At 44.4% G+C, this 13,458-nt stretch overlaps 1 protein-coding gene across 1 annotated transcript in view; it reads right to left on the bottom strand.

Annotated features, from left to right (window-relative positions):
• Nucleotides 1-13,458, bottom strand: part of dync2h1 (dynein cytoplasmic 2 heavy chain 1) — a 127,697-nt gene that overhangs the window by 105,674 nt on the left and 8,565 nt on the right. The window contains exons 17-34 of the mRNA XM_079732532.1: nucleotides 13,357-13,455; nucleotides 13,116-13,255; nucleotides 11,352-11,580; nucleotides 10,479-10,606; nucleotides 9,998-10,113; nucleotides 9,737-9,864; nucleotides 9,481-9,630; nucleotides 8,719-8,924; nucleotides 7,836-7,991; nucleotides 7,450-7,564; nucleotides 7,117-7,287; nucleotides 4,754-4,912; nucleotides 4,589-4,657; nucleotides 4,230-4,384; nucleotides 3,966-4,098; nucleotides 944-1,061; nucleotides 468-580; nucleotides 155-268 (exon numbers count right to left, since the gene is read on the bottom strand). Of these exons, the coding sequence (XP_079588658.1) occupies nucleotides 155-268; nucleotides 468-580; nucleotides 944-1,061; nucleotides 3,966-4,098; nucleotides 4,230-4,384; nucleotides 4,589-4,657; nucleotides 4,754-4,912; nucleotides 7,117-7,287; nucleotides 7,450-7,564; nucleotides 7,836-7,991; nucleotides 8,719-8,924; nucleotides 9,481-9,630; nucleotides 9,737-9,864; nucleotides 9,998-10,113; nucleotides 10,479-10,606; nucleotides 11,352-11,580; nucleotides 13,116-13,255; nucleotides 13,357-13,455 (2,499 nt within the window). The remainder of the gene's footprint in view (nucleotides 1-154; nucleotides 269-467; nucleotides 581-943; nucleotides 1,062-3,965; nucleotides 4,099-4,229; nucleotides 4,385-4,588; nucleotides 4,658-4,753; nucleotides 4,913-7,116; nucleotides 7,288-7,449; nucleotides 7,565-7,835; nucleotides 7,992-8,718; nucleotides 8,925-9,480; nucleotides 9,631-9,736; nucleotides 9,865-9,997; nucleotides 10,114-10,478; nucleotides 10,607-11,351; nucleotides 11,581-13,115; nucleotides 13,256-13,356; nucleotides 13,456-13,458) is intronic.

The following is a 13,458-nucleotide window of genomic DNA, read 5'->3' as shown; positions in this document are numbered from 1 at the left end:
ATGGCCTTAATGAACAGGGTAGGGTTATGAATCTTAGCCAAGGATGCTTACATGACACAGAGTTTGTCTGGCGTTTGATTGTAATCAGACTGGTTCAGCCAAATGCAGGAGGTCTCTAAAGATGTGTGGGTCCCTGCGGGTTACCAAGGCCTACCTGTGAGGGGTAGCGCGCCGGATTGACATCCCCCTTCCTCCCTGCTGCGACACACTCAAGGAGCATCTGCTTCAGGGTCTCCTTCATTTCTGCAGACAGCTCACTCAGCCAAACCTTAACACACACACACACACACACACACACACACACACACACACACACACACACACACACACACACACACACACACACACACACACACACACACACACACAGTACATACTATAAGCACTAATATAACAAAAAGATGCTTGAATTCCAAAACAATCCATGCCACTACACCACACACAACACATGGTATTGTGAAGATTACCTCCACATTGTTGGAGATGCGCACAAGATTTCTCAAGGGGACCACCTCCCCCTCCAGGGAACACATGGCCACAATGTGCTGGCACTGCCCATCGAACTGCACGCTGTGGATGCCTGGCCAGAAGAATACCCACGCGGAAGGTTACAGCAGCATCACCGTGAACATTAAAATACTCCATATTTTACACACACACACACCAAGAGAGATGATAAGAGAAGGAGATCCTCACATTGTAATCACAATAAAATCCAGTTCTTATTTGATGGCCACGAATGGACTCTCAGTTTGTAATCAAATCAAAGGGGCTGCTACATTTACTAAATCGCTCCTCAGGATATTTTCCATCCAAAGAATAAACGTAGCTGATCTTGATTACAACATAGCAGAATGAAAACGGGACCCATCGCAGGACTTAATCCAAAAGAGTGGAGGAGAGAAACAACACCATGGTGTATGATATACACAAGTGGTCTCACCAGCGAAGAGCTTCTTGAGGTGGGACTGGATGACGGTGGGGTTAGTGGCCTGGCCCAGGATCTCCAGGAGATCATCATCCCCTATGAAGTAGAACCTGGGGAAGGCAGAGCGCTTTTCCTGCAACCACAGACACACCACACGCATGCACATGCACACACAACACACAATGCTAATTTTAATTTACATTCAAGAATGCCAATAGAAAATAACAAGAGTATGGTGGGCTTTTTTACATCTGACTTAGTTCTTAAACTAACGGCAGCTCTGGTAACATTGTGAATTGCTCTACGTAGCCAAAACCACTGAACCCTAAGGAGAATTTTAAAATAGAGATTTGACTCATTTTGTTCGCCTGCAGGAATTTCTGATATTAAAACAAATATCTCACCCTGCAGCAAACCTTAGACACACAACAGTATATACCTTTCTGACCACATACAGAAGTCCATTTTAATCCACATGTACAGTGGGGCAAAAAAGTATTTAGTCAGCCACCAATTGTGCAAGTTCTCCCACTTAAAAAGATGAGAGAGGCCTGTAATTTTCATCATAGGTATACCTCAGCTATGAGAGACAAATTGAAAAAAAAAATCTAGAAAATCACATTGTCTGATTTTTAAAGAATTTATTTGCAAATTATGGTGGAAAATAAGTATTTGGTCACCTACAAACCAGCAAGATTTCTGGCTGTCACAGACCTGTAACTTCTTCTTCTTTAAGAGGCTGTTTACCTGTATTAATGGCACCTGTTTGAACTCCTTATCAGTATAAAAGACACCTGTCCACAACCTCAAACAGTCACACTCCAAACTCCACTATGGCCAAGACCAAAGAGCTGTCAAAGGACACCAGAAACACAATTGTAGACCTGCAACGGGCTGGGAAGTCTGAATCTGCAATAGGTAAGCAGCTTGGTGTGAAGAAATCAACTGTGGGAGCAATTATTAGGAAATGGAATACATACAAGACCACTGATAATCTCCCTCGATCTGGGGCTCCACGCAAGATCTCACCCTGTGGGGTCAATATGATCACAAGAACGGTGAACAAAAATCACAAAACCACACGGGGGGACCTAGTGAATGACCTCCAGAGAGCTGGGACCAAAGTAACAAAGGCTACCATCACTAACACACTACGCCGCCAGGGACTCAAATCCTGCAGTGCCAGACGTGTCCCCCTGCTAAGGCCAGTGCATGTCCGGGCCCGTTTGAAGTTTGCTAGAGAGCATTTGGATGATCCAGAACAGGATTGGGAGAATGTCATATGGTCAGATGAAACCAAAATACAACTTTTTGGTAAAAACTCAACTCGTCGTGTTTGGAGGAGAAAGAATGCTGAGTTGCATCCAAAGAACACCATACCTACAGTGAAGCATGGGGGTGGAAACATCATGCTTTGGGCCTGTTTTTCTGCCAAGGGACCAGGACGTCTGATCCGTGTGACAGAAAGAATGAATGGGGCCATGTATCGTGAGATTTTGAGTGAAAACCTCCTTCCATCAGCAAGGGCACTGAAGATGAAACGTGGCTGGGTCTTTCAGCATGACAATGACCCCAAACACACCGCCCGGGCAACGAAGGAATGGCTTCGTAAGAAGCATTTCAAGGTCTTGGAGTGGCCTAGCCAGTCTCCAGATCTCAACCCCATAGAAAATCTTTGGAGGGAGTTGAAAGTCTGTGTTGCCCAGCGAAGGCCCAAAAACATCAATGCTCTAGAGGAGATCTGCATGGAGGAATGGGCCAAAATACCAGCAGCAGTGTGTGAAAACCTTGTAAAGACTTACAGAAAACGTTTGACCTCTGTCATTGCCAACAAAGGGCATGTAACAAAGTATTGAGATGACCTTTTGTTATTGACCAAATACTTATTTTCCACCATAATTTGCAAATAAATTCTTTAAAAATCAGACAATGTGATTTTCTAGATTTTTTTTTTTCATTTTGTCTCTCATAGCTGAGGTATACCTATGATGAAAATTACAGGCCTCTCTCATCTTTTTAAGTGGGAGAACTTGCACAATTGGTGGCTGACTAAATACTTTTTTGCCCCACTGTATCTGTTGGCCTGTGTGTGTGTGTGCATCTCTATGTGTCCTTGTGTGTCTCAGTATGTACGTGTGTGTGTGTGCGTGTCAGCAAGTTCAGTTTCAATTCCTTTGAATTTGTATTCAGTTTAAGTTGATCTCGGTATGTGTGTGACTGTGTGTGTGTGTGTGTGTGTGTGTGTGTGTGTGTGTGTGTGTGTGTGTGTGTGTGTGTGTGTGTGTGTGACTCAACAACAACAACCTTTTCCCACAGGCCATTCAACTCCTAAACTTACTGAAATTAATCCCATGAACATTCTGTACTATGCTCTTTATATGCAAAATGAATGTATAACTGTATTTCCATGCTGCTATTCGGCCCTTTTGCACTTTTATATGGGACCATATTGCACCTTTATTTGTACCTCAATAACTATCTTAAAAAAACACTGTGAATAATCTATTCAGTATAATGTATGTAATGTCTTTCTGTATGTGTCGTGTTATTTTGTTGTGGTCTTTTTGCAATAAAATGTTGTTATGTTACTATATTATGTTGTTATGTTACTATGATACATTTGTTATGTGGTAAATATACTAATAGCACATTTGGAATATGGGAAAACCCAATTTCGTTCCTCTATGTAACCTGTTTACAATAAGTTCCCTTGACTTACAGTAAGTTCCCTGTGTGCGTGTGGGCGTGTTCAGATCCTGCCACAGTTCCAGTGTGCAGAGGAGAAGAAACAGGTTGCTGCGTGCGGTAGCCGGTGGTGGCCTAGACTCCCTGTCCTCACTGAGGGCCAGGTGGGACAAGCTGGAGCTGGTCATGGAGAGCCACAAGCTCATGATCGAGGATCAGGTAATATGGGTGCATGGACCTGGCAGGGCAGGTTTTTTTTCATGTGTGTGTGTGTGTGTGTGTGTGTGGTGTGTGGTGTGTGGTGTGTGGTGTGGTGTGGTGTGTGTGTGTGTGTGTGTGTGCGCATGCGTACCTCCAAGAACTCGTTGAGGGACTTCTGGCAGCGCTGCAGCTGATCCAGTATAGTGACAAGGGAGTTTCTGATACCGGCTCTAGAGCACAAAGACACCACTCTGCTGTCCCTCTGAACGTCTGACATGATGGACCTGCCGCGCACACACACAAACACACAGGGATACAGTCCATCCACAACTATCACTCTTTACACAAAGATGAACATTTAATGAAAAAGTCGACAGCACCCACACGCACACACACACACACACACGAACACTACCTAAAATCCTCGTCCACGCGCTTGAAGCGGGCCTGCTCTTTGGGGAGGGCTCCGCGCCCAAATATGGGCTCCAGGTATACCCAGCGCCGCTGGATGGCGTTCAGACTGAGGAGATGCTCGTCCAGGTCAGCCAGACGCACCTCCCACAAACTCACCTGGACACACACAGGCACAAACACACACGTGATGATATTCAGATTGTACTTTTAGCACGCTGTGCATAAAAGTGCGGATCTCAGTCATCAATTCTCAGATGACCTATCTGTGAGTTTCGTTACAACGCCGCGATCAGATAAGGGAATTGTACCCTCCGGTCTGCGGCTAATTATTTTAAGTGTTTGCCGATGCGTGTAGCTGACCTTGTCCTGAAAGCCACGGTAGTAGGGGGAGTCTTTCAGAGACTGAAGCAGGCAGCGGTTGTCTCCCACCTGGATTTGAGCAGAGACAAGATGAACATAAACAGTAAACGTGTCCTGTATTGAAGTTCAACGGTGCTGTGTGCTCGTGCGTGCGTGCGCACAGACCTGGCTGACGATGTCCTTCCAGTCCTTGATGAGGGTGAGGGCCTGTCCGCTGCTGTCGGTGTACTCTGTGAGGTTAAAGGTCGCCGCGGCCCCCCACAGGTCCAGCTCCCTTAGCGCCTCCCTGACGGTCACCTCCGCCTGCGCGCGGCTGTTTAGGTCCTACACACATTTGATTCATTTATTTGGAACGACCAATGCTACAACACCACAGCATCCAAATATTAATAAAGAGCCTATTATGTTGCACAACAACAAACACTGTGCAAGTATTTACAACCAAGTGAATCAGTAGATGACAAAGTCATATCAAGGGTAGAGATGGGCGATATGGCCTAAAATCCATATTGCGATATACATTGCAGCCTCTTGCGATAACGATATATATCACGATATAAAATCATAAAATAACCGTTTCAGAACAGGTTACATAGACCCTAAGGAAAGCCAAACTGCTAAATGTATTTAAAAAAAAGAGAAATATAGTATGTCATTTCGAGAACATTTATTGTGAAACACTGTAATCATACAACATAATGTTGCAGATAAATAAAATTAGTATTGGGTTTCTTTCCTTTAGTGCAAACCATTCTAAAAGGCACTACACTTAGTTTAAGTCCTTGGTTCTTAAATGCCACCCAAGATGCAGAGAACAGGAAAAACGGGTGTCTTTCTAGATAAGGAACAGACACTGTACTGACAATTAGGGATGGGCATGGTTAATTGATGATCGATCATTGATTGTTAAGATTTTTGTCGATTACGTGATATTTTTAACCATCAAAAGGAGGTTGACCCAGCCGGAGAGGTGGTCTCTGAGACGTTGCTCAACATGGAGCAAAGAGAAGACGGAACGTCTTTTGGATATTTGGGTCCGATATCTAAAAGACATTCCGTCTCCTCTTTGCTCCATGTTGAGCCACCACCCGACGGTCTGACAAAAGCAAGTAAAAAGTATGCTGGAAAACATAACTTAAAAATGCCGATGCATTTAACACATTCCGAGTCAGGATGAGGGAGAAGGAGTTGGACCAGTCCGCAGATCAATCTATATCACGCTGGATATCCATGATTGTTTACTTTCACCGGTGCTTTCCCCCTCCCCTTTTTCTTTAACGCTTTACAACGCCCCAGACCTTTTTGTCTAATGATTTAACGTTCTTTGCACACATGCAGGTTGGTTGACGAATTCTGGCACTGTTGCGAAAATTGCAATGTGAAAAGGAATTGCACCAAACCAAAAAATTAAACATTGTATTTTGCGTCATCAACATGCATTATCGCGATAGAGCGATAAAATTTAAATCTCTATCGTAGGCCATTTTTATCGTTTATATCGTATATCGTTTATATCGCGGATTACTAATCAAGGGTAGAGATGACAGCGCCTTCTCCATATGCAGACTGCCTATGATTGCTGACACAGAGCAGTATTTGGCTATTTGCTTAGAGTTCTTCACAAGTCCCTGAGTTCCCTTTATATTGCGGTGGATAAAGCTCCTGCAATGACTAATAGTAATGAATTGAGTATATAACCACCGATTAATGACAGGCTGGGTACTTAGTCCTTATACACAACCGGACTCGTTCGTTTCTTCACTAGACTGACACACACACACACTACCGCTCGCTCTCCTCGCTCGTCCACTCACTCGCTGATGTCACTCACACACACACACACACGCTTCCCATTCTCGCACACACATACGCTACTCGTAACACTATGCCTCGTTATTGCGAATCAGACGTTCATGTTTTTTCCTATCTATTTGAAGGTTATGCTATTAAACATGTCGCATTCTATACGGCCTGATTATGTCATTATTTAAGCTACATAGCCTAATAAGAAGCGATAATAGGATATTTGGCCGAAAACGAAACCTATGTAGGTCACTTTGACCAGCACCGTTTTTTCGAGCGGGAACGCTGGTTAGTGCTACCAATCTATTCAAATTACTATTATTTATTTGACATTAATATTTTCAAATACGTAAACCTAAACCACAAAACTAGATTAGGGTTTTTGCCTACCTGCAAGCATCCTCCAACTGCAATCTTTGGTTATTTATTTATTGATTTTGCTATAGGCCTACTTTAATAGTAGTCTTTCTGTACAAATCTTTTCAGTGTTCCAAATGATTTGTTATTAAATGTTACATTAAGTAAGTTGTTATATAAGTGTTGTTTAAATAAAATGCTTTTTAAATTAAAAAAAATCGTGGGTGATGAATCGAATCGTGGGTCAACAATCGTGATACAAACCGAATCGTGAGTTGGTGTATCGTTACAGCCCTAGTAATAGTGCATGTTTTTGTATGGGCATATAGTACGTAGTGTGTGTGTGTGCGCATGTTTGTGTAATGAACCTTTAGCTCCAGGGCCTTTTCGATGATGGTTTCCGCCACTGAGAGCAGGTCGTTGAAGGTGAGCATCTCCAGCTTGGTGCCCCTAGGCAGGCCCAGTAGGCGGAACATGTCCAGCCAGTGGTCCTGGGACAGGTGTTCCCCACGCACGTACTTCAGCACAGGGGCCAGGTTCTACACAATGCAGGGGAGAGGAGGCGGAGAGCGGTGTGAGTGTACTCGGAAGAAGGCGGAGCATGTCCAGCCAGTGTTCCTGGGACATGCAGACAGAGACAGAGGTGGAGAGCCATCGGTCGACTCGATAAGCCCTCCTACGCGGGGGGGGGGGGGGCGAACCTTGTATTTGTCCACCTCGGCCTGCAGTTTGACAGACATGATGGTGGGCTGATCCAGCTTCTTCAGTCGGTCCTGCCACGCAAAGAGGAACTCCTCAAACAAGTAAGTCTTGCTCCTAGAATTCAAGAAAAGACATACCATCGACGTGTTATTCACAGGTTTCACTATTGTCGTGATGTGGTGTTATTATGCTGCAGACCGCAGGGAGGTAGTCGTCCATATTTCTACAGGATAGATTGTTTCAGTTGATGGGGGCAGTTAATAATAAACACGACTCATTCAAGAAACCCCGGTTCTTTATTAAACATTAGAAACATTAGAAGCACACATGTCACATTTCACAGATCTACACAACCCCGGTGAGAAGCTCTAGCGAGGAGCCATACCTGAACGTGATCCAGTCCTCCTTAGCCTTCTCCGTGAAGCCCTGCAGCCACTCTTCATACAGAGACCACATCCGACTGCACTCCTCCATGTCTCGGATGGTCTCCTCCGCAAAGGAGAAGTCTGGGGCCTCCAGCTCAAAATGAACACAGTCCTCACTAGAGGTGGAGATGGAAAGCCAGGGCAACATCGGTCCAAAAATCACCATGTGTTTTTGTTTTCTGCACATTGTGTTGACTTTTTAACTCAGTGGCGAGACTTGAAACACTTATATGAGAGATAACCCTGGGAGGTTGAGATGGAAGCCAGGAGAGCATTAATATCCCCGTTTGCTTTTGCTTTCTGCACATTGTGTTGAATTTTTTTACTCATTGGCGAGATGTGAAACACTAATATGAGATTTAGCACTATATAATACACCTACCATCTCAATAAGTAAGCCGTTCAGCTAGAGCAGGCGATTTGGAGAAACCAGCAAGAGTAAGAACGATTTTGAAATTATCCAACCCTTCCCTTCAAGCCTCCGTCCAAAGGCGCTCCCTGAAAACAGGGAACTAGCTCGCTTACATTGGAAATAGCTCTGCCTAGCCTTGTGGAAGACTTATGTGCACGGGCAGAGGGCACATGGGAAGCAGGGGACGTAGATAGCCCAACCCATCCAATCGGTTCATTGGGGCCGGAAGAAATTATTGTACAGGCTTAGTACAGGCCTGTGGCCTCCAGATACCGGATTATAGATTTCATTTTGTCCGATCATTTGATCAATTGATGCGGTCAGAATGTCACTGTTACCATGCACAATATGAATACGCACAGTTGCACGCAAACAAAATACTACAATCTTTGATTAAACAGAATAAAGAAGACCGAGAACTGAAAACCTACAGCAGTTTCAGACGAATAAGCTCCAGCTCCTGGAACTCCTGCTGCTTATCCCTGATGGTCTGGAGGCAGGCCAACATGCTGGCCTGGTCGCCCGTCTCCACCACCTCATCACTGGGCTTTAGCTGATCCCAGTGCGCCCTGAAGCGCTCCAGATTAGTCCGGTAGGCCTGGATGCGGCCTTCCGCATTACTGCGCATCATCTCCACCTGAGAGGAAAGGCACGTGAAGAGGGTGGGTGAGGGGAAAAGTTTTCACACAGTCATGCAAACACTTATATTTATATACATATAGTATATACACAGTTAGCTGCAATATATACATTTATGGGGGGGTGAGGCAGCGATGCACGTATTACAATAGAGAGAGAGAGAGAGAGAGAGAGAGAGAGAGAGAGAGAGAGAGAGAGAGAGAGAGAGAGAGAGAGAGAGAGAGAGAGAGAGAGAGAGAGAGAGAGAGAGAGAGAGAGAGAGAGAGAGAATGTTTTTCTTTTCCTACATACACACACACACACACACACACACACACACACACACCCAGACACACAAAATAAGACATGTGTTACTTTGTAATACGTAGTTTGATAAAAAAACAATTAGAACAATTTAACTATCACTATTTTGTATCCTATGTTGTATCCTATTTAGCTTTAGTGTTTAGGGATGTTTTCCATGCCACTTCAAAAGCACTTTCAACCTTGGGACAGAGAGACACAGGGCCGGCAAGAAAAAAAAATGCCCTTGCAGGTCCATGCAGCCATATTACCTGTTCCTTGATCATGAGCTTGTGGCTCTCCATGACCAGCTCCAGCTTGTCCCACCTGGCCCTCAGTGAGGACAGGGAGTCCAGGCCGCCTCCTGCTACCGCACGCAGCAGCCGGTTCTTCTCCTCTGCACACTGGAACTGAGGCAGGATCTGAACACGCACACACACACACACACACACACACACAGTAGGTCAACTTAATAATTGGTTGGACTTTCTAAAAATAAATAATATTCAAAAGGGTCTTGGACTAAACCTCTGGTTCACGGGCTTTAATCTGGCAGTGTCTGGCATTGGCCTCGCTGATCTCCTCAATGCTCTCGGGACGAGTGGACAAGGCTTCCATGGCGTAGGACACAAAGGACTCTATGGTCAGTGTGTGGCCTGGACATGACCAGAGTAGGGGGTAGGGGGAGCGACCGGACAACAAGACCGACCACCAGATGACAATGTGAGCAAATAATCTGTAGATATATCTAGAAATATATATGTATATAAAGATATGGTGAATTGCTACCTTGTATGGACTTCCTGAGAGAGACAAGGAGAGCATCAAACAGCCTTTGAATCAGGTCATCGATGACGGCCCTGACTGGCTCACAATTCACTGTGATACAGTCTACCTTCTGCTGACTGAAAGAGGGGAGCGAGAGAGGAAGAGACAGAGACAGAGACAGAGTCAGAGCCAGAGAAAGACAGAGACAGAGACAAAATCAGAGTGAGAGACAGAGAAAATAAGACAGTGTGTTGAAATAACCTAAACTAAAACCAAACTCCAGAATGCTGCTGGATTTATAATGTCTTATTTGTGTGTCCTGTTGCTTAACATTTGGTCAACTGCACAGCAGTTTGCCTGCATGGCTGTAGCCAGCTATGAGCTCAGTAATTACATGCCGCTATGAAACAATAAATAACCTGATTCTCCCTTGCAGAAGTGTGCTCAGTGCTAAGTAATTAGTGTGATGGTTTAAGAGGCCTGGGTTTAAAAGGGTTTCTACCTGGGCAGGCGTTCAGACTCCTTGCCCCGGGCTTTCAGGGACTTGAAGTTTCTCTCCCATTCTTGCACAGAATGCAAATGCTTCTCCACCAACGTCTCGATGTCTACCAGGCCCAAAACCACCCACTCCTGGAGCTCACACAAACACACACATTGCACGTATCTCAAGGGGGACTTATGTTGACTGCATTTCTCAGTATACTGCATTTCCTGTTCTAAGCAAAACAGAATTTCACACCAATACACCAGTGTTCTTTGGAACCTGCATCATAAAACTAAGATGTAAGTGAGAATACCAACAGACAACTTGCAAAAACAGATTCTACTTCTATTTTTCTCTAAATTACAGTTCATGATCATATAAGACATTAGCCTGGCTCTGCCCACCTACGTACTTCTGCTCCATTTTCATTTCCCTTCAGTACTACGTCTGGGTTCCCGCGAAATATTAGCGGGATTCTTCTGGCCAAATTTTTTCCGGTCATAGGGAGTGGCTGATAACAATGACGTTGAGGTTGTGCGCTAGTTTCAGTTATAGTCAAAGGTTAGCTATTGGTTATGGCAGATCGGGAGTGGCACTGGGCAGATCCAATAGTTCAAGTGAGTTAACGTTTGTCAATGGAGAATGGCCAGACTGTGCAAATGAAATGAAGTACGAGAGTCTGGTAGGACATGGCTAATAAGACATGTTGCCATGTTAAAAAAAATACTGGATGAAATTGCTCTTTATTTAATATTTCCCGGTAAAGCACCATGGGTAAAATGTGGGTTGTTTTAAGAGGGCTTTGACACACTGTTCGCACTACCAACTAGACAATATGAGCACTTTGAACGTAACCATGTTTGTCATTAGTACCACTTCTTGCTCATTCACCTTGAACTTGTCCTGAACAGCCAGCAAGCGGCTGAAAAGGTCTTCTGCATTCCTGTAGATGGTAAGGAACCCGGGAGCGTTTCTGTCAATCATGACTCCGAAGATGAGCTCCTCCCCCTGCTCACTAACCCCCTTGAATTGGTTAGGAATAGAAATGAACCGCTTCATTTCCCTGAAGTATCGAGCCCGCACTTCCTCAAAGGGAGGACGAAACTGCAAATGGCCTTGTCTACATATGAGAGACAGAGAGAGAGACAGAGAGAGAGACAGAGAGAGAGAGAGAGAGAGAGAGACACAGACAGACAGACAGACAGACAGACAGACAGACACAGAATAGAGATATGCCGATATGGTTTTTTCAGGGCCGATAACGATTATTAGTAGTCAAGGGGGGCGATAACCGATATTTGGAGCCGATATTAATTTACAGAAAAGGGGAAAATATTGGCGTCAAAATTTTGAATAATACAAACTCCAACACTTAACTTCATTTAAATGGCTTTAAGCATATGTTTAATAAACACAAAAGCTTATCTGATTTGCAACATAACACAATTCAAACAAATAAACGGCTCCCTAAAATGTTCCTGAACTGAACTGAAATTTTAATCTTTTACTTATCTTTCTTTTAAGTTCAAACAAAAACAAAAAGTGCAGGGTGTTCTAATGAAGTTAACTGAAAATTTAAATAAATAAATAGTTCCCTAGTTAAACAGCCATTATTGCCCGACAGTTTTCTCTCAGACAGACGGCGATTTCCCGTCTCTACCCGTTTCTACAGCTTCTCATGTGGCTTACACACCCACACACACACACTATTCTCTAGCCATCCCCTCAGCGTGCTCCCCTGCAATAAAACTGAATTTTACTCTCTCTCTCACACACACACAAACACACTTCTTACTTTTATCACTGTCTATTTCCCTATCAATATTATCAGCAACCTTGTTTCAAGTGTTTAAACCGTTAAAAAACACTAAATAGCCTATAGCATCTTCACTTTAATAATCAGTGTTTATCATAGGAACAGACAGCTGCTGCTAACGTATTGGGCCTCACAGTAACGTTAGTAGTCGTGAGTTGTAGAGTTTCGCTACAGTCTGCTGCGCGTCTAGAGCCAGAGAAGGAGAAAGCGGACCGCTGGGCTAACGTTACGCAAAGACCTAATCAGCCTTCACCTTAAAGCCTAAGGGCTCGAGGGGCTCAGTGGTTATGCAGTTGGATAGCGCATTACGCAGTTGTAGAAGTATAACCACCGCTTAACGTGCTTCCCTGCAATACAACTGGACTGAATTGGGTTTATTAGGTTTTTACTCTCTCACTCACACACAGACTTCTACTATCACGGACTATTTCCATATCGATATTATCAGCAACCTTGATGGAACCCAGAATATCGGCGCTGGTAATCGGTTGATCCCTAACACAGATAAACCAACAAAGCAAATCTGAAAAGGGCCTCTGATTGCTTATTTTAAGATATGAGGAAGCCCAACTAATCTTTGCCACACTTTTTTGTTGCATCATAAATGTGGTTACAGCGGTTCCATCATTGCTAAAAGTGGTTGTGCCTTGCATAAAGCATTCCACAATGTATTGTTTTTCAGTTATCTTCCTCCAGCTTGGTTCACGCCAAAAGTAAACCGAACCATATATGGGATGTAATAGAGGATGTCCTGCATTTCAAACCCCTTTAAAAAAAAAACTTCATGGAATATCCATACAAAGGAGAGTGTGGTGACAGATTAAAACAAGTGTACTGACTTGAAGGTGAGGTCGACGTGTATCTCGGGCAGGTTCTTGTTCAGAGCCTCCAGGCCCGTCTGGTACTGGTGTTCTAGGGCCTTGTACAGCTGGTGGTTCCAGTGTTGGCGCCACGCCCGCATGTCACCTGACCGGAATCCCTGACAAAGACAATACACAAGTATTCTCGCATGAGGCCCCATTGCATCCTGCTCTCTTGGCCTTAGGCCCTGTCGTTTGATGATGGCAGTCTCTCTGTAACCTGCGTCTCTAGAGTGGCGAAGCCTGTCCGCAGCTCCTGGAGGCCGTCCTTCCAGCGCTGCTGGTGTCTCAGGAGGTCCACGTTCATCAGGAGCACCACCTG

This window comes from Pollachius pollachius, assembly GCF_949987615.1.
Source record: "Pollachius pollachius genome assembly, chromosome: 3".
NCBI lineage: Eukaryota > Metazoa > Chordata > Actinopteri > Gadiformes > Gadidae > Pollachius > Pollachius pollachius.
This window is presented reverse-complemented; position numbering and strand designations above follow the sequence as displayed.